General features: G+C 46.4%; 1 protein-coding gene across 1 annotated transcript; it reads right to left on the bottom strand.

Moving 5' to 3' along the window:
* Positions 1 to 22333, bottom strand: bcorl1 (BCL6 corepressor-like 1). The gene is given in 13 exon segments (XM_061787569.1): positions 1 to 1053; positions 1739 to 1910; positions 3049 to 3126; positions 3718 to 3863; positions 4826 to 4992; positions 5062 to 5322; positions 7891 to 8078; positions 10580 to 11029; positions 11217 to 11310; positions 12303 to 13550; positions 13552 to 14721; positions 14823 to 14906; positions 22251 to 22333. Coding segments are annotated over 12 exon segments (4329 nt in total). The 5' UTR covers positions 14829 to 14906; positions 22251 to 22333; the 3' UTR covers positions 1 to 704.
* Positions 22334 to 26911: the final 4578 nt, after the last annotated feature.

The following is a 26911-nucleotide window of genomic DNA, read 5'->3' as shown; positions in this document are numbered from 1 at the left end:
TATGATTTACAATCATGCTTTATTCTTGATTTCTTATAAAAGAATCAAACAAAAGTCTCTTGCAACACTGACGCACTCCTCGCTCTTGTTTTTTTTTCTTTTCTTCTTAAAATCAACTCCACTTTCTAAACGGCTCTTAAATATCTTTTTTCATTTTTATTAAGTTTGTGATTCCAAACCAAAACTTCATTGATTGTCAACACAAAAAAAAAAAAAAAAAATCTATTATAGCACCAGTACAATAAAACTGTACTTTCGCTTGCTCTCAAATACTGTTTTCAAACCGGGTTCGGGGCAAATAAAGGGATCCTAATAAGTACATGAAGCACCGACCATACAAAGCAACTATCATACATAGACAAGAGGTCAAATATATTAAGGAACATTAAATAAAGCACAACAAATTGAGCTGTCCAGAGACACAAAGAACACAGCCGCACGTGTCCGAAACAAACAAAAAAAAGATTCAGTGAAGGAGGGTCTGTGTCATTGCAGCTCTGAGGTCCATCCACCACAAACATGTTGAGGAAGAGGAGGGTGGAGTAAAGGCGTTTGGAAAAAGGAGGGCTGCGGGTTCCAATGTTTGACTATTGTGCGGTGGTTTCGTCTCAGGGGACGGCCCGGACTTGCCTGGGCACAAGTCGGGGGAGGAACCTGAAACGTGAGAGATCGGACGGAGATGTTCGAGTTCGTCACGCGCTGGGCTACCGACCGCGCGGCTTCTCCTCCTCGTCGTCCTCCTCTTCGTCGTCGTCGTCTTCCAGGATGTGAATGGAGGAGCCCAGCAGTCTCTGGAGCTCGGGAACGCAGCGCACCAAATGCACCAGCCCCTCTTCCTCGTCCTCTTCGCCCTCCTCCTCCGCCTCGTCGTCCTCAACTTTGTCCTTGCTGGCGGAATCCAGAGGGGAGCCCACCTGACTGATGAGAACCTGCCGGCCGAGCTCGATACGAGACAAGCCGGCCACCTCCAAGTGAGGGTGGCGGGCACGGAAGATGCGCGCAGACGTCTTCAGACGCTTCAGCACGTCCGACAGCAGGAACCAGTTGCAAAAGCTGCAGGGACGACAGTGCAGACAAACGGGAAGGTTTAAAAAAAGCGGACAGATGATGGAGAATTGATCTTTCTCTCCTTATATACAGTCAATAGAGAAAGTCTACACACCCCTGTTCAAATGCCAAGTTTTTGTGATATTTTTTTTACATTTTGAGATGAATCGTTTCAAAACTTTTTTTTCTACCACTAATGTGACTTGTAACCTGTAGACTTGAATTGGAAAAAAAAAAATGTAATGAAAAGCCTACTAGAACATGTGAACTTTATTAGGAGTTGATCAGAGGTCCGTTAAATGGTGGCAGGTGTGTGCTAAATCCTATTTAACATGAGTTTGAATGTGATTGGTTAAGTCTGACCATAGCCACATCCACAGTTATACAGGAAGAGGGTGTGCACACTTGTGCAACCAGATTATATCAGTTGTTTATTTTTACCTCCTCTTCCCAAAAGATTTTGCTTCCTTTTTAAATTGAACCGTACATGTTATCGTGCACATTCATGGCGGAAAAAGTTGTAAGTGATTTATCTTGGTCTAATTTTTTTTCACGGTAATAATAACGATGATGATGATGATTCCGGACCCTTGGGGTATTTTCACAAAAGCACGTGACAGACACTCGGCGCTACTGCGATACAAATCTCCATTGAGCTTTGATTGTCCGAAACGCTTTACGGTGAACTCACCCCTGCGTTACGGACACCTGCAGGTGGTAGCAGGGCAGGAGAGGCTCCGAGGAGAACTCGAACACCAGCGCGTCTTTGTCGCATTCCCTGTCGGCGTTCCCGCACTCGCCCTCGGCAGACTCCTGGTTCTGCTGCGACAGCAGATAGTCCCAGCAGGGCTCCTCGCCCGTCTCTGCGGTGGGTGGGTGGGGTGGGGGGGGGGGGGAGAGAAAGGTTGCACGACGTTAAGTGGCCCCAAAAAAAAATAAAATAAAAAATACTTTGTGAAAACGGCACAAAACGTTGCTACAATGACGACGTTACGAGAGACCGAAAAAGTTCTCAGTCTGTTGCGTTTTCTCTCTTTAGTTGGTGCGGTGAAATCGGTGACAAGGAAATAATATAGACAATAATTCCTTAAGTGCGCAAAATAGAAACAAACTATTGTCCGTGCAGAAACTATCCAATCGATTGGCAGTGTTATTGGTTGGTTTGCCAAATCGAGTGCGAAGTTTGAAATTGTTCGACTTTTGAGCTCTGTTTAATCTGATTTGATAGACTTGCTTTCTTCACTACGGTCGAGCACAGAATCGGCGAAGGCCAATTAATCCATAAAAGGAGATTTTTTTTTTGACAACAGAAGCGCATTAAAAATCTCATTCAGGCTGCAACTGTGTCCGCCATTCCACGGGTGATGCTAGAAATACATTAAAACAACAAATACCATAATTTAGAACGATCGATTATCGAGTAACGATTACGTTGTGCAATATTCTGTTCTTGACGTAATTTTAAACATGTAGAAATTTGGACAAATTGAACTGAATTTCTTTACGTTGGCAGCTCTGCAGTCGTAGCATTAAATGCAATTTTACGAATAATTGACATTAATCATTTCTTTCTGTGTTTCCTCTTTTCCGGTTTTCCGTTTCGGCCAAGAATTTTACATTTGGCGCATCCCTAAATAAAACCATTGTGGACTTTTTGGCTGTGTAATAAAAAGCATCAAAGTTATTGTATTTTAGCAGACTGCCAGGCTCGTATAATTTGTTTTGCGGAAAAACAACCGAGACGTTTTCGTCAGCCGGTGAATCGAAATATAACGTTTGTGTCGGCCCGCTGCTTTTGCCAGACTCAGCATTTCAGTTGTTTCGGCGTTCCCCGCTCACGATTACGACTCCAACTCCCGCAGGCCCCGACTCGTCTTCATCTCCCGCTGAGGATGAAGGAGCCTGCCGTCTCTCTCCGACACGTTTTCTAACCGCCAAACGGGAGTGTTTTCCTTGTTTTTTTTTTTTGTTTTTTTTTTGCCACATTGAGACGGAACTTACCAAACAAGGAGCTGCTGTAGAAGTCCCAGTGCAAGGTGGGATCCTGCTCGCCGCGCCCTTCCAGGTCGATGAAATACTCTGGAAGAACGACCAAGGCAACATGGTTGCCATGCCAACTGAATTAATGGCGCACACGGGGGGGGGGGGGGGGGGGGGGAAATCAACCTTTATCATACGTAAATGGAGACGATTATTTCAGTAGATATACTTTTTGTGTTTGTTTGGTGGTGCACGACAAAATCTTTCGAATGTAATATTTATATATATATATATATATATATATATATATATTCTACATGATAGAACCTGCTAAGGAAGCCATCATAAAGTCGACTAGAGAGCCCAGCATCATCGGCCGATGCGCAACCAGCCAATTGCTAAATTGATAGCACCAATTGAGAGCCTTGCTGTTTAAAAGTCATCAAATCATGTCTGGAAGGAATAATTATCTTTTTAAATTATGATGAGACACGACAGGGCAATAAATGAATACTTCAGCGGGTAGATGACTAAATAAACCTCCACATGTGATGAAGTGATGCTCACACTGATTTTTATGCTACTGACCAATATTTCAAGAGCCTTCCATTAGAACCCGTTGCTTGTGCTTAAATTCCATTTGCCCCCCCCCCCCCCCCCCCCCCAAAAAAAAAAGCGGGTGGCGCTCACCTGTTAGGAAGGACTTCATGGTGTCACTGTGCGCCAGTTTGACCGGCGTGTGCCCGGAGTAGGTGGCCAGCGTCGGGTCTGCGCCGTGGTTGAGGAGCAGCCACACGATGGGCAGGTTGTCGCTAGCCACCGCGTCATGAAGCGGCCTGCGGAGAAACAAAAACAACCCAGATGGTAACGCAAAATACAAACCTCAATTCCCATGAAGTTGGGAATACCTTGCAAATCTTCTTCAACCTATTTTCAATTGCATACACAACAGAGAAAAAGGTATTTCATGGTTAAATTGATAAACCACAGTATTGTTTTTACAAATATTCACTCAATTTGAAATTGATGATTGCAACACGTTCCCAAAAAGCTTGGACAGGGCCATGTTTACCACTGCCTTACATCAAATTCCCTTTTGCCAACGCTTACGAAGTGTTTGGGAGGTGAGGACACGAATGATTGAAGCTTTGTAGGTGGAATTCTTTCCCTTTTCTTGCTTGACGTACAACTTAAGTTGCTCAAAAGTCCGGGGTGTCCGTTGCGGTATTTTGAGCTTCATAATGCGCCTGCACACGTTTTCAGTGGGAGACAGGTCTGGACTGCTGGCAAGCCGGTCTAGTATTCGCACGCTTTTACTAACAAGCCACGCCGTTGTAACACGTGCAGAATGTGGCTTGGCATTGTCTTGCAGAAATAAACAGGGATGTCCCTGAAAAAGACAGTGCTTGGATGGCAGCATATGTTGCTCCAAAACCTTTAATGGTGCCTTCATAGATGTGCCACGGGCACAGACACACTATAACGCACACCCTCACCTGACGGTCCTTTTCCTCTTTGGCCCGGACGACACGACGTCCATGATTTCCAAAAAACAATGCCAAATGTGGACTGGTCAGACCACAGCACACTTTTCCACTTTGCGTCAGTCCACCTCAGATGAGTTTGAGTTTCTGGGTGTTGTTGACATGTAGCTTTCGCGTTGCGCGGTAGAGTTTTAGTTTATGCTTGCGAGTGATTTCTGCTAGTTTTCTTGCTAATACTATTGATGAGCCTCATGTGACGGCGATTTGTTATATCGCTCATTTTCATTTCTTTTTGGCATTTACAGAAGCCTCACCGTGTTCCATCTTGAGCGCTGCAGTTCACATCGGCGCCGTGTTTCAGCAACATCTGGACAATCTGAGTCCAGCCTCGGGAGGACGCCTCGTGGAGGGCCGTGTAGCCCGCGTTGTCTCGCCGATTCACCTCCCTGATGTCCTTTTCGAGACAGTACTGCACCACTTCCTGATGAGCCGACCCCACGAAAAGCTCAAATTACTGTTGAATCACATGTTCATTCAATGTGATATTTACCTGATAGCCCAAACGGGCGGCACGTTGCAGCAACGTCTCCCCAGCATTTTTATTGACAATCAGCCGCCGCACCTCGGGAGGGATCGGCCGTTTGGGGGGAGACTCCGGGCTCCCGTTTTTCCCTGACGAGCTCATTTTGCCGGACAACGACGACGGCAGGCTCTTGGCAGGGGGCGGGGGGCCGCTGTTCTCCGTGGTCGCGTCCTCATCCAGAGCTGCGGCGGCGCCGCGTTTGCCCAAGCTGCTGCGCTTGGTCTTTGTCTTAAAAAATACAAATTCAAAAAAAAGAATAGAGGAGAGTGACGACTTAAGTCAAATGGAACGCATTGTGATCTCGGGCAATAGGTGAAACCTAACAAAGGAACAGGGGAGTAAAAAAAAAAAAAAAAGAAAAAAAAGAAAGAAAGACAAACAGCCACAGGGGGGCACTGCTGGCTTATATGCTGTACTCATCAAATGAGTCCAGCTGCATTTGGAAATACTGAACCTTAAACATGACTTGGAATGTAACATAAATCGACTTGCATAAAATAGGTTCACTAAAAACGACACACGAGGGACGGTTTGAAGTTGCCTCGTGTAAAGATTAAATGCATCTGACTTTGCGGTGTACGTCAGGGTCAGAATCATTTTATCGGCCAAGTGTGTTATAAAATTGGGTTCTTCTTTTATTGTCGGTTTAAGCACGGGACTGGGCAATACGGCCTTTTTTTTTTCCCCTCAAGAAAATCAAACTTTTTTTTTCGCTTTACAGATACAGTGAACCGCCGCTAAATCGCGGTTTGTCGTTCGCCCTATCGCTGCATCGCAGATTTCCCAGTGATTGTTTTGATGCATTTTTACAGTGTCGTGGCAAATCCAAATTTAGAGATGCACGTCTTCCGTGTAGTACCACATTGTGCCACAGCATGTCGGAAATCCCCGAGGGCTACAGGAAGAGATGCAGCGGAACAGCGAGTAGAAGAGGCAGAGAAGGTCCCCAACTAATCTCCAGTAACGGTGGCAGAGAGAATGCATGCTTTTTGTTGTATGCTCTGTTTGTGCGTTGTTGCTCATCTGTTAAAGTAGCACTTGTTTGACGGTTCATAATTACTATATCGATGCTCATTACCTGTTAGCCCATCTATGGCGTGTTGCACTATATGGTAGCATTAAGCTAGCAGACTTTTTGTTGGACCAAATGATACGGTTTGGTTCGAACATTTTGGCGTTTAAATATTCAATGTTTAATTATCTTTTGTTTCATGTGTCAGTTTGAAAGTAAACTTCAACTGGGAGTGACAGATAAACAGCTTGACGCAAGCACACTTGGCCTCTTATTTGGAGAACTGCGCGAGCGAGAATATTCTTACCGTTTCCTCATTTGACCGCGAGTGAGTGACAACAGGTCCTCAGAAATACTTTAATAAGTGTTTTAATAAGTGTAAGTGTTTTTTTATTATGTTTAAATGTGTTAAGCAAGTGGGAGGTTTTTTTTTTTTTACGGTCTTTCTAGAAGGCAGATTTTCATCTATCGCGGGTGAGTCGGGAACATATGGTTTCCCCAGCGAATAATGATAATAATGTGAAAATAAGTACTTACTCTTGGAAAATGTCCCTTTTGTCAAGACACGATCCTTAATAAATTGACATTTTCAAATGTTAATATAATTTAACATCCAATCCAACCCAACTGTTATTTGCTGAGCGCTTTAAAAGCACGCGCGGTGCACCAAAGCGCCGTACAAAGCGATAAATATATAACACGTAGACACAGAGGTTCACATAAAACACAAAAATGGGTACATAAATAAAATTAAAAGACACAAATGTCAGTCATAAAAGGAGCAATAAAATCAGTCGGAATACAAATAAATAAAGATGAACGAGTCAACATCTCAGTGGGTATCAAAGGCCAAGGGGAAGAGATGAGTTTTAAGAAGTGATTTCAAAACAGGTAAAGAGGAGGCCTGTCTAACGTGCTGCGTTCCATAGTTTTGCGCGGCAACAGCAAAGGCTCGCCCCCCCTCTGAGCTTCAGCCCCACTTTAGGGACAGTCCGGAGCAGCTGGCGAGCCAACCGGAGAGAGCGCGTGGGCTCGTAACATCATCAAATGAAAATGAACAGTCAAGCGAGGCTAGGCCGGTCCATATGTCTTTTGTGGAGTGACTCTCTCACACGCTCCTCCGACCCTTGATTTGGCCACCGAAACATCTCGAGAGACTTTCGTGGCCGAAACGCGACGTCGTAATACCGATGCCCACGTTCTGACAAGAGAATATGACTGGCCGATAACAACGCGAGTTGCTCCCCGCTGAACCAATCGCGGCGTCAATAGAACCGTGCCAAAGTTAGGTTGACGCACACAGCACATTAGCAACTGCCACGCGACGGATGCGAACGTTAGCTAGCCCACTGGGCGAGCGCTGGGGAAAAGAAAGAAAGAAGCGTTGACAAGAAACGGCCGAAACGTTTGTCAGTGTGGAGTTATTTTGGTTTTGTCGAGTCGGACAAGAAACAGTAGCACGCGCCCGCGTGTGGTTATGTGTTTTATTTGTCATGTTCAACTTTTGACAGAAACATATTTTAATCAAAAGGTTAAGAGTAACAGGGAACATTTAAGCTGGGGAAAAAAATTGCGATCCGTTTCATATCGCGCTACGTATCGATATGGACCGATACGACAAAAATATATGTAGCGTGATAGGATTGTTTTCCGTATCGCCCAGCCCTATTCTGCGCGTTGTTGGAATGACAATTTTCATTTTGTAATTAATGTACTCTTTGAAGCATTAGTATTGGCGCTCAAAGTCGGAGGGTCGAGTTGAAAATAAAAGCAAAGCAGCTCACCTTTTGCTCCTCACTGTCACACAAATGTTTGCTTTTGAACTTCCGCTTCCCAGAAGGCTTGTCGTCGGACTCCAGCGATACGTCGCTGGCCTGGTAACGAACCGATCCCGAGCGCGTGAAGGAGGGTCTCCGAGGTGCCGGCTCCGGACTGGGAGCGGCAGGACTCGGACACTGAGCCGTCTGTGCATCTGCAACCGTCGGGTTTGGATTGGTTAAGATTTGATTACCATTTCAAACATTGTAAATAATGTAATGTCACGTAGAATGAAGCTGTATTTTCGGGAAAGCAAAGTTACAAGAACAAAGACGTATTTCGTCCTAATATAATGTAATGATTATCATGTCATACTCTTATGTCAGATTGAGCAAGAAATAAAAAGTCAGATTTTAAAAACAACTATTCTTGTAATATTAGGCTTGTAATTCTGGAAAAAGCACCTTTCTTCTCACCCCAAAAAGTTTGAAAAAAATACACCCTTTGTTCTCATAAAATTTCTGTTCTTAAAAAAACAACAACTTTGTCACATATATGTGATGATACGTCACAATCATATTTGAATGAGTCGAAAGGCGTAACGGATTGAGTATGGTTGTTTTATTTTATTGTTTTATTGGTCCGTTTTAGCAGCCGAATAGCAGAATTGCATGTCATTTGTGAACGTTTTTGCGAAACGAGAAAAAACACAAGAAATTCATCCCAGGGCTGCCAATATTTTTGTACATGATCAAGAGTCCTGTAATATTTGTTGCATTCATTTAGCTGTTTCTTTTCCTGAAATTGGTTAATTAATGGTATATATTTTTCATTTTTTATGTATATATAATTTGCTAATTTATTTGGACAATTTTACATGTGCATTTAACATTTAGCATTTTATTAAATAGATGGTTAATAAATTATAATTACATTCGTCAAAATAAAAAAATGAGCATGAATTATGTTGTTGACAAAAACAATAACAATTTCACACGGATTTAACCTTTTTTATTTTATTAAACAGTTGGTCGATAAGTTAATTCAATTCATTAAAAATAAAAAAAATGAGGATGAAATATTTTATTAATAATAATTACTTTACATATGTATTTTTTTTTTTTTTTTTTTAATGTCATAATTGTTTGATCAATTCCACAGTTGAAACTACAAGTTTACATGCACTATATAAAAAGACATCTCCATCGTCTGACATGAACTCAGAGTAACCTTTTCCCGTTTAGGTTTATTAGGATTACCCAAATTATTTCTATTTACTGTATGCCCAAATAACTAATTTATGCCTTTAAACTATATGGGAAAACCCAGATGATGATGATGATGATGATGATGACATGTCATTGGTGATTTCTTGACAAGATTTGAGTTCATTAGAGATGCACCTGTGGATGCGTTTGAACTAGGCACGCCTGAAACACAGCGCTTCTTTGTGCAACGTCACGGGAAAGTCAACAGAGATCAGGAAGAGAATTCCTTGAAAACCAGACGTGCGCAAGTTGGGTGCAATTTCCAGACGCCTGAAGGCGCCACGTTCATCTGTTCAAACAATTCTAGCCAAGTATAAACACAATGGCAATGTCCTGGCTTCATACCGCTCAGTAACGAGACGGGTTCTGTGGCCCAGAGATGAACGTACTTTGGTCCGAAATATCCATAGCAACCCAAGAACATAAGCAAAAGACTTTGTGAAGATGGTGGCTGAAGCTAGTAAGAGTGTGTCATTAGCCACAGTGAAACGAGTACTGTACCGACATGGGCTGGGCTGAAAAGCCACTCTGCCAGGAAGAGTGAGAGTGAGAACACCAGCTCAACTTTGAAATATGGCGGTAGCAGCATCTTGTGGCAGGGTTGATTTTCTAGAGGAGGAACTGGTGCACTTCACAAAATAGATGGCATCATGAGGAAAGAACATACTGAATCAACATCTCAAGACATCCGCCAACAAATTAAAGCTCGGGCGCAAACGGGTCTTCCAAATGGACAGTGACGCGAAGCGTGCTGCCAAACTGGTTACAAAGTGGCTTAAGGGGAACAAAGTCAATGTTTTGGAGTGGCCATCACAACGTCGTGATCTCAATCCTATTGAACATGTATGGGCAGACGTGAAAAGGCATGTGAGAGCAAGGCGGCCTACAAACACCAGTTCTGTCAGAAGGACAAAATTCCTGCCAACTATTGGGAGAAGCTTGTGGAAGGATATCCAAAACGTTTGACTCAAGTCATACAGCTTCAAGGCAATGGCACCAAATACCAATGACATGACTCATGTATGTTAACTTCTGACATGGAAGAAAGTAATGAAAAATTGAAAATAGAAAATACTTTTGGTCATCCTAAATGAGCTGAAACGTTTACGTTTAGTCTGATTTCTTGTCAGAAAGCGAGGGATTAAATAGTGTATGTAAACTTCTGGTTTCAACTGTAATTCAAGGAATTAAAAAGAATCAAAATGAGCAAGAATTATTGCAATAAATGAAACTTTTGTTGCATCAATTTAGCCTTTTTTTCCGCCAACGGGTCAGTGACAATATATTTACCAAAATGCGTTAACGGAGTTAGAAATGACACAATCAAATATTAGTTTCCAAAAATTACATACAGTATACATTCGTTTACAATTGTTTATTCATTACAATTAGTTGCGCATGAATGATGAGCATGAATGATTTCATAAAGCAAGCAAAATAAACATACCCGCTGTGATTCCACTGTCCGACTCATCAAGGTGCTCGCCTTCTTCCGGTTTGCCCGTCTCGGTGACGTACTCCCCCATCTGGTACTTTCTGTTACGGCACTGCTGCCGTCTTTTATGCGCCGGGGCGTCGTCCTCCGGGTCGCCCGCCTTGTCCTTGTTCCGGACGTCCCGCTTCGACGAGCGGTCGGAGCGAGGCCTCCCTCTCGGACGGCGGGCCGGCGTCCGCGGGAGTGAGGGGCAAGGGGCCATTTGAGGGGGCGGCGGCGGCGGCGGCGGCGGCGGAGGGGGGGAAGGCGTCGCGAAGCCCCAAAGGTCCTGTCTGGCCTCGTCTGCGCGCCGCCGTCCTCTCCTCAACCTCGGGAAGGAGGCCTCTTTAACGGCGGCCTCCTTAGCGGCCGCTGCGGACTTCAAGGCACGAGTCTCTTCACCCTCGGGACTGCCGCCGCCATCTGTAACTCATTAAATCGCGTTTGACTAGTTACTCTCCCGCCAGCTCCCGTGCATACAGGTGCAGGTGACACATCGACGGCGTTCCGATTTGTTAGTTTACCGACGTGAAGAGCAAATGTATGCCGCTCGATACACAAACAACAGCGTAATCAAATCTGACGTTTGAAGGAAGAAAAAGATGATAACCTGTTTTGTCGAGGTGTTCCTCGTCCTTCCAAGTCTGCTCTTGACTCTGAAAGGAAAGTCGTTGCTCCAACTCCGATGTTTTTTGTCTCTTCTGCTGAAGGAGCCGGAGGACAGGACAGATGTTATCGAGGATGCAAATGACAACGACATAGATTTTGGCACAAACGTTGACTACTCACAAACCATTAGGGGCAGGGATGTCCCGATCGCGTTATTTTGCACCAGTCCGGGTCACTTTATTTTGTTATTTTACCGGTAATTTTGTTTGAGTGAAACCTTGGCAATGCATTAATAATAATTAAAAAAAAAGAAAAAAAAAAAAAAAAAGAAGGCATCCAAGTTGTCTCAATGATCTTATTTGTATCCACTTGAATAAAGGTATCCCAAAGTGATACCTGTTTACATGACTGAAGGTCAACAGTTGTTCAAATCAAGTCAACAAACAAATTCTTTTATTCTTGAGTTCAGAAATGAATTGTCATTTCCTTTTCAGCCGACACCGATCAGCTGAATACCACATGATCGGGCCCGATTTCTGATCACGTGATCGGATTTAAGGGGATTGATCGGCTTTTCGGCTGAAATTTCAGGCCGAACCGAAGGAGCTGTAACCTTTACAAATTAGTTTCACTTCTGCACTGTTCAATGTTTCAGCACTTTTTTTGCACAATTCACGTGTTGGCTCCATGACTTCCCACCCACGTCCACTTTTATGCCTTTCTGTGACCCTTCCAGTCTCCGTATCGCTTGTTGCGACCTGCCGGCGACAATTTGTAGCCACTTCCCTCCGAGAACATCCTGTTTGGAAGCCTCGCCGAGGCGTCGCCTTGGTCTCACGACGTAAAAGCCTTCTAATTAAATTCATTGATCGGTTCGTTGATCAAACGACTGCTGAGATTGTTGCCTTTCGGCTCCTTGTTGGGGAACAGCAAGTTGAAACATTGAACAACTGGACATGAACCTCACCCGTAAAAAGGTTATGGCGCCTTTTAGTTTCATCCTGAAAGTTCACCGAATGGCACCGCATTTTTTGTGAGAAGTCTGTTTTAAGGTGAACAAACCCAAAGGTTGATCAACATACTTTACCTTCTTTTGGGAAGACACTTTGGTCGGTGTAACGTCTTTCTCCTTCTCGCCGGTCGTCTTCCTTGCCGACTCCACTGGTGACCTCTCCTTTGTGGGCTTCTTAGGACTAACTTTCTTCTGTTTAACAGCTTTGGTTGGCGACTCTTCTTTGGTTCCGTTTGTTTTCTTCTCGTCGCCTCGACCCGGGGACCGGCGTGACAGAATAGAGGCAACTAAACCTCCCAGGTTTTCATCCGGAGGAGCATCTGACTCTATTTTCAGCACCTCCCCCTCCAACACCTGAGCCAGTTTGCTGTCCAGCCTGTTGCCATTTGTTGATGCGTTGCTTCTGAGGCTATGAGACTGTCCAAAGGGCTTAGAAAAACCGTGCTTGTGTTCTACCCGATGACTGTGTATCGCTGCGTTATTCTCCGAGGTCTCGGTGGGTTTCGACCTTTCCGGCCTCTTCCTGGATGGAGTCAAACCTCCTTGAGACAACGCTCCAGGCCAGTTTTCCGTGGACCAGCTTGCCGGGCCTTCATTTAGAGAGGCCTGCTTGGACGGGGTGTCTTTGAGAAGAGTCATAACACTGTCTTTTCTCGACACTGCAGCGAGCGCGTCGCTCGCTGGTGCGGATGTTTCCAAGTCTTGCTGCTTCCCGATGGACGCGAGGCTAGAGAGCGCAGACGGGTTCGCCTTCGAATCTTCCGCAGGTATGGAGGGACTCTGGAACTTGGAACTTTCCACAGCTCCTTTGGCCGTTTGGGAACCCGGTGAGATTTTTTTCTGAGCCGAAGATGCTCGGTGCGGAGGGTGCGGGGACTGTTGCCACGCCGAGTAGGGACCCGCCGCTTTGCCAGACTTCAGGTGCGTGTTTGTGTCGCTTGAGAGGGCCGTCATCAGGGCTCCTTTAGCAGGACACTTCTTGGTGATGGCTGTGCTCGTGTTTTTAACATGCTTGACGTTGTGAGCATGCTTCAGCGAGGGGGGCTTCTTACCTCCTGAGGTTACTTGTTCTCCTTGATCGATTATTGATATAAACTCCTGCTTAGCAAAACTCTGGAACTCTTCCACAAAAGTCCCTTTTCCATCTTTTCCGCGAAGTGTAGAGGCCAGTATGGGACTCGCTACGCCTACGTATGTTCCAGGGATATTTTTAATGGGCTCCTGTGAAGCCCCCTTGCTCCATACCGGCTTAAGTTCAGAGACGTGGTGATTCTGCGGCCGGATCGATTGCTTTGGATGGGATCCATTTCTGTGGGTAGTGGGCTAAAATGGGATACTGCCCAGTTGCGCTATATGTCCTCTTTGAGTTCACAAAGTCCATTTTATTGGACTCGCCGCTTTGAGGCTCCTTCGTTGAAACCGCAGGGTCACTTGTGCATTTTGGACGTTTGGATTTGGCCGACAAATCCAGGGGTACGTCCCTCGGCTCTAGCGAGCATGCTACTCTGTGCTCCTCCGTTTTCAGAGCGCCCGTGGCAATCTTGTCTAAGCTGAGGCTCTTCTCCACCTGGTTTAGAAGTCTACTCTGAGAGGCGATGGTGGCTAGTGCGGATCCGCAACAAATGGCTGCAGTGGGCGACAACGTGTAGCGGGTGGGCGCCGCGGAGTTCAGCGACGGGTGCTGCGGCGGCAGGGCCGTGGCCGGCGAAGCCACCGCCGAGGCCAGGGACTTATGTTCCCCAACAGATTTGGCGTTCTTGCTGGACGAATGGTTGACTTTAAGTTTCGAGGCTTTTTTGTCAGAAGCCGGAATCCGGGCCATGGAGAAGGGATAGTGATAGGTCCGCATGAGGGGCGTCCCTGCTACACCTGAGGTTTGAGCTTGAATGTCTTTTGGAAACTGGCTGGCAGTGGCTTCTCTCAAAGCCGCGATCTGCCCCAATGCTGGTGGCAGAGTGACTTTACAAAGGGGGGAGGAGAAATCGGTGGAAGGCAGGAAGGCAACTGGCTGGGCTGGTTTGAACAAGGAGCACTGGAAACCAGGTGGAGCAGATGGCGTTTGCGTCTGCGATTTCTTGCTGTGACAGGGATTGGCCGAGTCCTCCCGGCTGGCTTTTATGCCGCTCGACCGCTGAGGAGCGGGGAAGGCCCCCGTGCCGTCGTCCTTGATTTTAGCGGCCTCTACCGCTCTTTTGTCTGTCGTCTTCTCGGCGCCGGCGGGGGCCGAGCTCGACATCGGTTCATTGTCGAGCTGCCGGGGCGGAGGGAGCTCGGGGCCGAGGTTGTAATTACTGGTGTCCGGGCAGGCCCTCGCTGTCTTACAGTCTGTCGTCGGAGCGGTCTGGTTTTGCTGACCGAGGGTAACGTCGCCTCGAAACTCGAGGGGCAGCGTTTGGGGAGGATTTCCCACCATGCTCGTGGACACCTTATTTGGAGCACTGATTTCTCTGCTCACCGTGCCTCCATCCCCTACATTCATTAGTGAAGAATCCACCTAGGTAATAAAGAAAAGCCTTCAAGCAGCCATTTTTAATGAGCTACTCCCTGATACTAATCCAACCGTCATCAAAAAAAAATAAAAATACAAATGTATACCTGCATAGGTGTTTCTTTAACACAACATGCCTCGCAGGGTAGTTGAGTCAGTCTGATGCGTTTTTCCTTCAATACAATAATTGGCTGCAAAGAGAAAACCATTTCAGGACAATACACTATATACTCTGAAGCAACGTTTGAGTCACAAGAAAACTTCCTTTCTACTCGACTGCCTCCGAGGTCAAACATGATACAATTTCCTGAGAGCAAGTGGATCTTTCCATGTAGAAAAGAAAAGAAACGCTGCGTACTTTTATCTCTTTTTTTTTGTTGTTGTTGTTGCCGTTGCACACAAGAATGGAATTCCTCTGTTGTTCAATCCCCGTGTGAATGGAAATTGCACGTTTAAAAAGTCCGGTTTCGATACGCGTGTTGTTTACAGACGTTTCGCACGACCTCACGCCGGCTCGTGATAGGGCGCCAGTTAACCGAGCCAATTAGACTAATAAAGGACAATGAAATCTCCTTTTTTTTTTTGTCATCATACTAAAATATATATACCTCACATCTTTTATGCAGAATCACGGGCAGGGCTGATGAAATTGCTCGTTCGCTTTAAAGAGGGGGGCCTCTTTACGGGGTGCTTTTTTTTGGTGCCCTTCTAAATGCTGACAAACACCCTCAAGGTTCTCTGCAGTGACGAAGCCTTGCACGGAACGTCAACAGATTTGGGGCAAATTGTCAGCACGTTAAGCAGCACTGCAAGCAAGCGCAGAACAATAGCGATTCCCAACCGCTGCCATGGGAGGTCATCGGCCGCCCGGGTGTGACATTGATTTACTGCAAATATTGTATTATATCTTTGTCCAAGTGTCACGCCACGCCGACCGGGTCGCTGCATGGCAAACAGATGGAAGTTGCCCCGAAAACTCTCCAAGAAAAAAAGAAGAGCTGCAAATGTCTCAGGCAGTTTCATGGACTTTCCAACAGGTTTCTTTTGTAATCAAGCGGATCTCATTTCTTAGGGGATATATATATATATATATTTGTTTAACGAGCGCTACGCCTTGTTTTTGCCTTTTCAGAGATATCTCGTAAAGTGTTTTTTTTCAGGCAAGGTGGTGATGAGTTCTTTCACAAAAACTAAACGGTCAAGAACAGTAAACATACGTGCCAATACTTAAAGAGAAAAAAAGTGTTTGTTTGAGCCAGTGGCGCTAATGATCAGAATGGTGCCACCTCCGCCTCAATTTGAGCCAGGAAAAACCCTGAACTCTCTTATAATAGACGGGCGGAGGGTACATAATTAACCTGTGTATCCACTATTTGTGACATCTTGGTGTGCCGTATGATTTTCTTTCTTTTTTTCTTTTTTTTTTCAATGTAAAATCTGTGTCTTAGCTCAATGTTGCAAAACATTACTGAGAAGACACACACACACACAAAAAGAAAGAAAACAGCAAGTACAGGTGAGGGCAGAGAGCAACTACAACGGGACGAGGCAGGAAATATTTTTAGGGGTCAAAAAAGAAGAACTGCATCACCTTGGGGTCAGTCGATAGCAAAGAAAGACAGAAAGAAAAATCACGCCACAATGTCCAGAGAACGGTGCAATCTCGCCTTGCTTGTCCTTGTGTGGGCCAGCACGCGTACGCACGCGCGCGCGCGCGAACCGTGCATGCGGCGCGCAGCTTCGCAGCGCCACTTTGGGCTTCGCTTTGCTGCCCGGCACGGAGGAAGTGCAGTCGGAACCTCCTAATGCTGCAAACATCAGAAACAACTCTAATGGGGGGCGACAACGACACTGGGGTGGTAGCGGCAAAGGGGGGGGGGAGGTCTTCCCAGCCTCCTCCACCCCCCCCCCCCCCCCCACCCCCCTACTTCCTCCAAAACAAGCTCATCTCGATGCCACATTCGCGAAGGCGACAACAACAACGACGAAATCCTCAATGAGCCAAACGCCCGTCTGCACACAATCAATATCAAAGTCACGGGGGGGATAAAGGATCAAGTGAGACACGGGGGGGGGGGGACACAAGTTAACGTGCTCCGGAGCCGTCGCCGCTGTCACGGACGAAGGAGGAGAAGAGAAGACGGAGCCCGACAACTCCGCCGGCCGCTCGGGCAGCGACGACCGCGAGCGAGGCTCGCGAGGCTCGCTCGCTCGCACGCACGCACGCACAGCCGACCTAGCACGGAGCGTCGGGTGTCCCGTCCTCTCGAGCCACTTGCGAGGCTTCCGTATGCGGACCCCGACCCCGCGAAAGCGCCAGCACCCACCCGCCCCCCTCCACCTTATTTTTCCTCTCTCTCGCCACATAAAAGATGTCCAATGACACGAGCTGCCCGCTCACCCGGATGGGACGTGAACGTCGCACGGCGGACGTCTACGTTCCGCGGCTGCCTCTTCGGCCTCCGGCGGTCCGCGGCTCCTCACTAATCTCGACGGTTTTCGGTTCTCAAAGTCCGGGGAGGGGGGTAAGGGGAGGGGGTGGGGTGGTGGGGGTCGTCAAGACTGTCCGTTCCGTATCTCCAGTCTGGTGGGAGCGAGAGAGCGAGAGAGCGGGGAGGAAGCCCCTGGGAAATGTAGTGCTCGGCTACCCACGCCCAGGATTACGCCGGAGAAGCAGGGAGGAGTGAGGACTACATGTCCCGGAATGCACCGCGACGTCACAGCCGCTTCGGGAGACACGAGGGGGGATCGAGACCACAGCGGTGCTGCTGGTGGTGCGATTTAACTGAGAGAGAGAGAGAGAGAGCGAGAGAGAAAGAGAGAGAGAAAAAAAGCCTTTATCTGAGCGTGTCACCGAGTCATAAACTGTCACTTTAAAGCCAAGATACCAAAGAGGAAATGTTGTAAAACGAGGAAATTCAATGTGGGAGAGGTTCGGGTTCGTTGGTGAAGATGAGGAAGCGAGTGAGTCGAGAGGAAGGAAAGAACACAAGCGCCTCTTCGTGGAGGTGTTCCAAACTAATGACACGTCAAGTCGATTGTCACTTCGCGTCACGGCTTTCGATCCCCCTCTGTAAGTGTTCATTTAGAGCTGGAGTTTACTCAACTTTTTCAGATAAGACCCAAATCTTCCATTTGCCGCCGCAAAATCCTGGCATTCAGCACGGCCGTTTCGTGGTTAGCACGTCTGCCTCACAGATCTGAGGTTCTGAGGTTGAATCTCGGTTCTCGGCCTTTCGCCCAAAGTCGGCGCAGTTCAGAAAAATGGACGGGTGAAAAATGACACCATGTATTAACACATAGGTTCACGATAACAACAAGGTGAGGGGAAATCGTATGCGCTAGCTTGACAATGAATACTAAAACACAAACAGCACTTGGGAAACCAAAGTTTTGGAAGCCCCCATTTAAAAATAAAAAGACCCTTCAAACAAAAGCATGAAGTCAAACCGCTTTTGAACCAAATTCACGTCTTCTGTCTCTTTAGGCGCACTAAATTGCACTGACGCTGCTGATCGCCGGTGTTTGTGAACGCTTACGATGAGTGGAAAACGGGCACGTCCAAATGGAAATGACATTATATTTGAATTTGCCATTTGGTTGTTTGACATGAAAAAGACATCGTTGTTTTGAATATTACAGTATGATCGCATGCGGCCTGACCGGCCTCAATAAATGGACCTCGGAGTTATTGAAAAAAACGATTTGGGACTATTTGGGAGTCACTTTGATGCGACGCAATTGTTTCACCACTACAAAAAACAATAATTGTTAAATTGACATCTCTCAGGTGAGCATTTGTATATTTTCAAAAGGCAAACACGGCGCTTTTAGTGGATCTCGTCAGATTGTGCAATTGTAGCTAATGTCATGCATAGCTTGCATGAAATCGTTGGGCTTTGTCTTGTTGATGCGGTTAAATGTCACGTTGAAACATTTGAAAAGGAATTCACTGTTAGAACGCAATCTTTTTCATTCTTGGGCAGAAAAGCTCAAAATGAATCACATCTCAAAAACGGGTCCCTGGTGTGTTTTTATCGGGTCGGCAATTGACAGAATAAAATGCTATAAAGTTCCATTTGAGTTTTTATTGAAGTCATCTAAGGGCCAAACCGAATGTATGCAAAAATAGGACCGGCATGTTTATGAGCTTGTTCTAAGCTCTATCATTTTCTATATTTATCCATCCATTTTCGATAGCGCTTGCCCTCATTCGGGTTTAGCCGGAGTCGATCCCAGCCGACGTCGGTAAAGGACCGAGGGGGGCGCGATGGACGGCCGTCGCTCAGGACCGACCTCTGACCCCGAGGTGCGCGTCGACACACGAGCTCACATTCACCCCTATGGCCCGTTGAGAGGCTTCAGTTCACCTAACACGACGGATGTTTTTCGTTCTGTGGGAAGAAGCCAGACGAACCGGAGAAAACGTACGCGATCGCAGGGAGAACATGCAAAGGCCACACAGGAAGGCCACAGCCTCCTGTAGATTCGAACCGCCAGCCACAAAACCGTCAGGCAGACATGCTAACCACTGCTCCGCTTCGATGGCCGTGACAATTCAACCGTTCAAAGAACATTTCTATACAGTCAATCACTCGCATATTCGCCGTTCGCTATTCACAAATTCACCTGTTTGCATTTCTTACATGCTCGAAGATGATGACACACAGCCCTGTCTAAATAGGAATTGTTCTCAAGGAAGTATGTTGAAGTGATACATCTTGGCCGAGAGGGGAGGAGCCAAGTTTAGCCTGGGTTGTAAGTGGGAGATACGGAGAGTCTTTGCTGCATCTAGCATCCATCCATCCATTTTCTTCCACTTATCCGGGGTCGGGTCGCGGGGGCAGTATCTTAAGCAGGGAAGCCCAGACTTCCCTCTCCCCAGCCACTTCGTCCAACTCTTCCGGGGGGGATCCCGAGCCGTTCCCAGGACCTGCCGGAGAGACTAAGTCTCTCCGGCGGGTCCTGGGTCATCCCCGGGGTCTCTTCCTAGCGGGAGGCGTCCCGAGGGTATCTTAACCAGATGCCCGAGCCGCCTCATCTGGCTCCTCTCGATGCCGAAGGACCAGCGGCCGGACTCCGACCGAGCTTCTCACCCGTTCGCTAAGGGAGAGCCCTTATGATGAGGAAACTCATTTCGGCCGCTTGTATCCGCCATCTTGTTCTTTGGGTCACGAAACACAGCTCGCGACAACAGGTGAGGGTAGGAACGGACATTGACCGCTAAATCACCTCGAGAGACTGATACAGAATCCACATCACTGCGGACGCCGCACCGATCCGCCTGTCGAGCCCCTCCACTTGGGTCAGGATCTCATCCCCGACCCGGAGAGGGCACGCCACCTTTTTCCGACTGAGGACCACGGTCTCGGATTTGGAGGTGCCTATTCGCATCCTGGCCGCTTCACGCTCGGCTACCGAACCGCTCCGGTGAGAGTCAAAGATCGCGGCTCCATGGAGCAATCAGAACCACATCATCTGCAAAAAGCACCGACGTAATACTGATATCGCCAAACCGGACACCTTAAACACCACCGTGCAGTTTTCATAAAAAAAAAAAATATATATATATTTTTTTAAATGACTGAAAAATGTACTGTTCCAAACTATTACACGCAAAAAAAAAAAAAAAAAAAAAAACACTTTATAGGTGTTGAAGAGCTGAAAATCGTCAGCTGAATTTGAAGCATTAGGAGGCTATATGTAAAGTGAGAAATGAAACCAGAAGCTAGCTCAAACAAAAACATCTTTCCAGGTAATGTTACATTTTAACAGAAGAAGCCTTATTTGAAAGCAGCTCCACAATTCTCACATCCATCCAGCTTGTAAGTATTTTGAGAGTTTTCTGCTAGCACCCTCATAAATCTTTTTCTTGAGGAGGCTCCAAAGGTTCTCAACAGGGTTGAAGTCAGGGGAGCACTGGGGCCACACCATGACTTTTTGTGCTTTTTATGCCCACAGCAGCCAATGTCGTTTGCGTTGATCATTTCAGAATATCGGACAAAATTATCATTGACAAAATTTACACCAGGTCTCCAAAGCAGATGAGCAATTGAAATCCCGACGCTCAGAACTGTGCGGCAGACGCGCTTCCCCGCCTCGCCGCGTTCATTGATAACACTATCGACGGACAACAAGAAGAGACCCCGATATTATCCATCAAAAGTGAGCTGCGTTATCTTTGAAAGCGCAGACTTTTAGATCCAGCTCTTGTATTGCGTCTCATCCGCTTAGTGTGCACGTTGCTTGTGAAAGCAAGCGTGAAAGGAAAAGTTGCACTAGCGGGATACATCTTCTCCCCCCTCAAAAAACAAAAAAAAAAAGACAAAACATTCTACGTTATGTTTATATGACCATACACACATCTCTCACCATAATCACATTTTGTCTCGGTGCTTAAGCAACCTTTGCTGTAATTAGGCCACTTGTCTTATTCAAGCAAAGGCCCGGATCAGTTTCTTCAAGGTATTTCCTACTTTTTCCTCAACACTTGTTCTAATGAGGAACTAGACAAATTATACACAAGGGGGGCTGTGTGGTTTTTGCATCCAGCCCCGGTGTCGGGGCGGCGCGGGGCCGGGCAGCGATCATCGCAGCGGTCCGGGCTGAAACTATTTGGCTGCGTGGCCCATCGGCACGCGGCCATTCGCCCAGTAATGGCTGCGCACACGCGGCCACATCGCCGCCGACATGGCAAACCCCCGCTTTTAGAAGAAAGAAAAAAAAAAAAAAAAAAAGAAGAAGGAAAAACAGGAAGGGACATTTATCAACAAAGCAAGCAAAAGATCCGCCAGCCCTCTTCCCGGTCGTGAGCGCCCACTCCGGGCTTGGGCCACCTCTGTGAGTCGGCGTCGGAAGTGTACAAAATAGTCCAATACGGCGTTGATGTTGTTTTTCGCGTGTGTGTGTTTTGGGGACAAGACACTCGCCTTCTAAGTGGTCGCCCCCCCCCCCCCCCCCCCCACCCCCACCACCACCTTCTTGACATTCAATTTTAGGCCGCCATGGCCTCACTAAACGAGGATGTCCCGTCTAAGTTCACCTGGAGGGGGGCAAGCGGGTATCCATTTTGGCGAAAGTCATGACTAACGTCAGGTAGGGAGCTTGACGTTCTTGTTCGCAGGCGTCGTGCACATGATGTCAAAAAAAAAAAGCTCGGCACCTGAATGCATCACTTCCCGTGTAGTTTGTGTGTGTCCCACCCCCCCCTCCCCTCCCAAACACAACCCCTAGCTCCCGACACATCACATTGTCTTTTTGCAGACACACACCTCGTCATCCCAACTTGCTCGCATCCAACACACAATGTCGCGGGATAGCAGCGAGACGTCACTGGGGCGGCGGGGAGGGGAGGGCAGGGGAGGGGGGGGGGGGGGACACAAGATCAAAATGACGACAATGAGAACACATCCAGGTCAAAGTTTGGCAGAGTTTGGGCTGGTGCTCAGTGTCCTTGTGCAACGTGCGCCCCCTCCCCGTGCCCGTAACGCCTTTGTTATTAGTAATCGCACGCTATTGCGCCGCCGTCTTCTTACCTTGGCGCTGCGAGCTGTGTGCCGCCGCAAAGGCTGCGTGTGCACACGGCGCAACAAGCGAGCCGTCGTCCGCGGCTTGGGGCGGGAGGGAGGGAGTGCGGGGGGCGGGGGGGGGGGGGGGCCGGCTTCGGAACCGGTGGTCCCGCCGAGGCCGCTTCTCCGCTAACAATAAGCAGAGTGGCCGCTGCAAGAAAATGTTTTTGTTGTTGTTGCTTGTCGTGGCGATCTTCGCTTATTGCGCGAGCTTTGGGTCTGCAGCAGCTGGAGATGAGAATCGCGCACCCTGGGTCCTAGCGCCGGCCGCGAGACCCACAGGTGAATCCAACCGACACATTGGAGCTCGGTGGGCTTCCATCTGTCACGTTCTCGGGTTTGGGCTGTATTTAGTCAGTTGGGGGGGGCCAAAAGGCAGGCAGTCCTCGTCGTGGGGCGTGTACTAATAAGATTGGCAATATTAAAGTCCATGTAAAGTAAAAAAAAAAAATAATAATTGACACGCCACAGAGAAGTTTGAGTGATTAAAAACAAATCAACTAAGATAAATAAGGCTTGAAAAGCCATGTCGTTGTCGCCGCTCTCAAACACTGTGGGTGGGTCTGCTCAATGTGTGAAATCACACCTAAAAAAGAAATAAAAATTTGGATGCTACTTCATCTAGCAACTTTCATCTTTCTACAAATTCCTACGTTTGAGCCACGAAAACGTTGCCACTTAAACTTCCGGTGGCTGGTTTTTATCCACGCTGCAATGCGAGGTGCTAGCCACCAGCTAGCTTGCAAGCTAACAGGCTTCCGGGGCGCCGATGGGCTGCAGGCTCGTCCGCGGTGTCGTCTCCTCGCTTGGGCATTTGAATAAGGAGCTGTTCTGGAGATGCATTTTCGGGGTGTAGGCATAGCTAATCTCCAAAGGGCCTCACTAAATATATTAGCCACGCCCCCCCCCCCCCCCCCCCCACCCCACCCAAATCAGGGAAACTGAAATGGTGAATAACAATTGAAGTGGTGTCGAAACTACGACCTGGGGGCCATCTGCGGCCGGCCTTCCATTTTTTGGGCCACCACAAAATCTCATTATATTCATCAACATCATAGAGCTAAATTAAAATTAAATTAAGATGAAATGATTTTGGATTGATACCTGAGATGAGCGAGTTGTTGTAATCTGACCTGGAGAACATTAGTCCATGGATTAATTGCTCACGGCCCGGTTTAATTTTGGCTATTGCGCGTATGTGGAAGAAGCATGACTGGACGACTTTATTGTTTGGGTTCTGAGGGTGAATTCCAAATCAAAAAGTGACTCCCAAGTTTCTTCCCGTGTGTGTGTGTGTGTGTGTGTGTGTGATATCGTTTGAAAATCAACCGAGGTTGGATTTAGGGTTAGAATCATAAACAATTTATGTTTGTGCATATTCTGCACTGTCGATTTGAAATAATGGCCTATTTTTGAATGAAGGGATGGACATTGAAATTATTTTTTTTTTAAATCCAATTCATTGATTAATTGAAAAAAATAATCCCCATAGTAATTGATTATTAAAAGAATTGTTAGTTGCAGATCTACTAGTTGAGGCCCCAGGCAATTCACTGCGTTTGCCGAATTGTAAGTCTGCCCGTGTGTTCACTTGGACGTGTTGCCTTCAAGCGCAGTCATTACTTGCTCGGCCTTCAATCGCAATGTCATTCATACAAACGGGACGTACAATTGCAGTAAATTAGTGCGGTCATTCACTGAAACAGTCAAACAAAGCACAAATGGAAAAAAAATATGAAAATACCTTTGGTGAAATCATTGGTTTTTCTTTTTCATTTGTGGGTTAAATTCATTCAGTCAATAAAACCTGAGGGAAAAACTCATAATGTAGTCAATATTACAAAAATATTATCACTCACACTTGACCTTGCTGACCATGCTAGCCTAATAGTGGAAGTTGCGTTTACAATTGAAAAGCTTTTCAAAAACACCCTCAGAGATCACCAGACCTCTTTTGTAGATAGAATTCTTTTGAATTGCCTCATGGGGCACGGGCCTTTTCTCCCGGCAGACGTTTTCCGACTGTCGTGGGATTGGAAAAGCCCAAGTGTTAATATTAATAATGGCGCTGAGTTGAGACGCTTGCATTGTGCGAAACGCTCAAGATAAAGACACCGCAAGTGAAGCAGCTAAATGGAATTAGCCCATCATTCATTGGATCATTTACACCAACGTGACAATATTCAAACGTCCTCTTGGCACTGCGGCACAAGCCGCTGAGAGGAGAGAAATAGGAGACTGTCTATATATCTATCTATCTAGCTATCAACCCGTCTATCTAAGGCCATTCCATTATTGTGCTGTTAATTAGTAAAAAAAAAAAATAATAATAAATAGCTGACAAAATGAATGTGATCAAATTTACTTCTGTCATTAAGTATTGAAATTCTATCAAGGTTGCAAATGCGTCGTCACTTTACTTTGCATTATTCATAAAAGTGAATTTTAAACGTGCGCATTTTGCAGCGTTTACTAGAGCGGGAAGATGTTTGTTACCACCTTCCCTTTTAAAATGTGCGTTTTCAGGCTCCAAACTACTGTTTGTACAAGCAAGTGGCCAAGAAATTTGACAGTTTTTACTCAGTTTTCCACAAAACAAAAATGTTGCGAAAAGTACTTTAGATACTGAATAAGGATGATCTTGTCTGTACTTAATCGGTGAATGGGAACAGGTGGATACTAAGTTCATTGTACCTGCTGCCACCTAGTGGAAAAACATTTAATTGTTCTGCCTGTCACTATATGTCGCTGGCATAGACAGAGGAACAAAAAGAGATCATTTGTGGAAAAAAAAAAAAAAAAAAAAAATCATTGATTGTGGAGTGGGCAAGATATACATGTAAAGTTCCCGTGTCCGTGTGGATTTGGCATTTACAAATGACTTTACAGATGTCTGTATTGTTCCCAGCCGCGTTTCTCAGATGCCAGCACATGGCACGTAAGGTCAGGACACCTTGGCAATCTGTTAAAGTGGCTTAACCCCGCTGAGCAAATCGGGGCCGCTGTTTGTTGAGCCAAGGCTCAGATTTACATCACACACGGGGGGGGGGGGGGGGTGGAGACTTTTAACCAGTGTGAAGTGAGAGTGCACACTACACAGTAAATGTACAGCATGCGGTAACACGTTGGATAGTGATTGATTTTCTTTGTAACGACCGAACATGACACACACGTGACCACACAAAGGTGCTGGAGGTCACAGAATGCCACCGTTTCACACACTTCCATGCGACAGCAGATAATGGCGACACAAAAGCGTGCCGCTCTGCAGGCAGAGCGCCTCAAGGACTGAAGATGTATATTACTAAAATGTCTCTCAGTCTCAGGAGAGTGCAAACCTCAGCCAAGGCCAAATTCTTAAGTGGGGAAAATAAATTGCATTTGTTGGTTTGTTAGCTAGCAGGTTAGTTTGTTAGCTCCTGATTCTTTCCCAGCAGACTTTGGTTTGGGGGTGTGTACGGAAGATTATTTCATGAAGATGGCAGTTATTGCCTTAAATGAAATCCAATTCAAACTTCAATACAGGTTTAATATCAGGTTTGTATTGAATCTATTTGAAAGTGGTCTTGATTAGGAGGCTGTAATTTGTGTTTAGGAGCTGAAGTACAACTGCAATTCCAATGAAGCTGGTACGTTGTGCTAAACATAAAGACAAACAGAATACAATGATTTGCAAATCATGTTTGACCTATTTTTAATTGAACACACTACAAAGATATTAATTTTGATCAAACTGATCAACTTGATTGTTATTAGCATTAGAATTTGACGGCTGCAACACATTCCAAAAAAGCTGGGACAGGGTCATGTTTACCACTGTGTACTCTTATGTTGTTCTGAGTGTTTCCATCCCAAAATCTTTATTAATATTTGATATTAAAATTGTAACATTTTCATACAAGTGCTATTATGGAATTTGTGCCCCCTCATGGTGTTGTCCTCAGTAGAATAGATGCAATAAAATATGTTGGGGGGGGGGGGTGGTCATTCAAGGAGCCCCCCCGCACCCCCCACTGGGCTTGACCCCCAACCCCCCCCCCCCCCCAAAAAAAAGATAGCGCCCTGAAACTGACTAAAAAAGACGAACTGAAATTGACCAAAACATTTGAACGTGTGTGCCCAGTGAGTGACGTGCGTGTCAGCGAATGAGAGTTTAGTTGGCTGTTGTTAGCTTATTTTAGCCAGTTAGCGCATCAGGTGCCTCAATTTTGGCCATAGCAGCATGTGTATGAATGTATGACGTGTTTCTTTCTTTTGTTACCGTTGGTTCAATGAAGTGATTGAATGTGCACCACAACACGATGCAAAAGAAAGAAAGGGGAAAGAAGAGGAAAAAAGGGGGGGGGGCGCCATTCAAGCGAGTCTTGCTGTATTTTGAATAAGAGTCCACCTACTTTACACATCGTTCGCGTTCGGTATATTTCAGTTTTTTTTTTTTAACTTTTTGAGGCTGCTGCTTCTCTTACAATAAAGCAAAAGCACTCGAAAAAGCAAAGCACGCACGCAGAGTCGATCCTTTGATGCCGGTTGGACTGAGGCCTCGCGAGGTACGCTGATCTCCAAGTCCACGGGCTTAGTGAGACATCTGAGTTGTGCTTTTTCTCGATAATACTGAAAATTCATCAACC

This window comes from Phyllopteryx taeniolatus, chromosome 10 (genome assembly GCF_024500385.1).
Source record: "Phyllopteryx taeniolatus isolate TA_2022b chromosome 10, UOR_Ptae_1.2, whole genome shotgun sequence".
Classification (NCBI taxonomy): domain Eukaryota; kingdom Metazoa; phylum Chordata; class Actinopteri; order Syngnathiformes; family Syngnathidae; genus Phyllopteryx; species Phyllopteryx taeniolatus.
The sequence above is the reverse complement of the archived record's forward strand: the minus strand, read 5'-3'. Positions and strand labels throughout refer to the sequence as shown.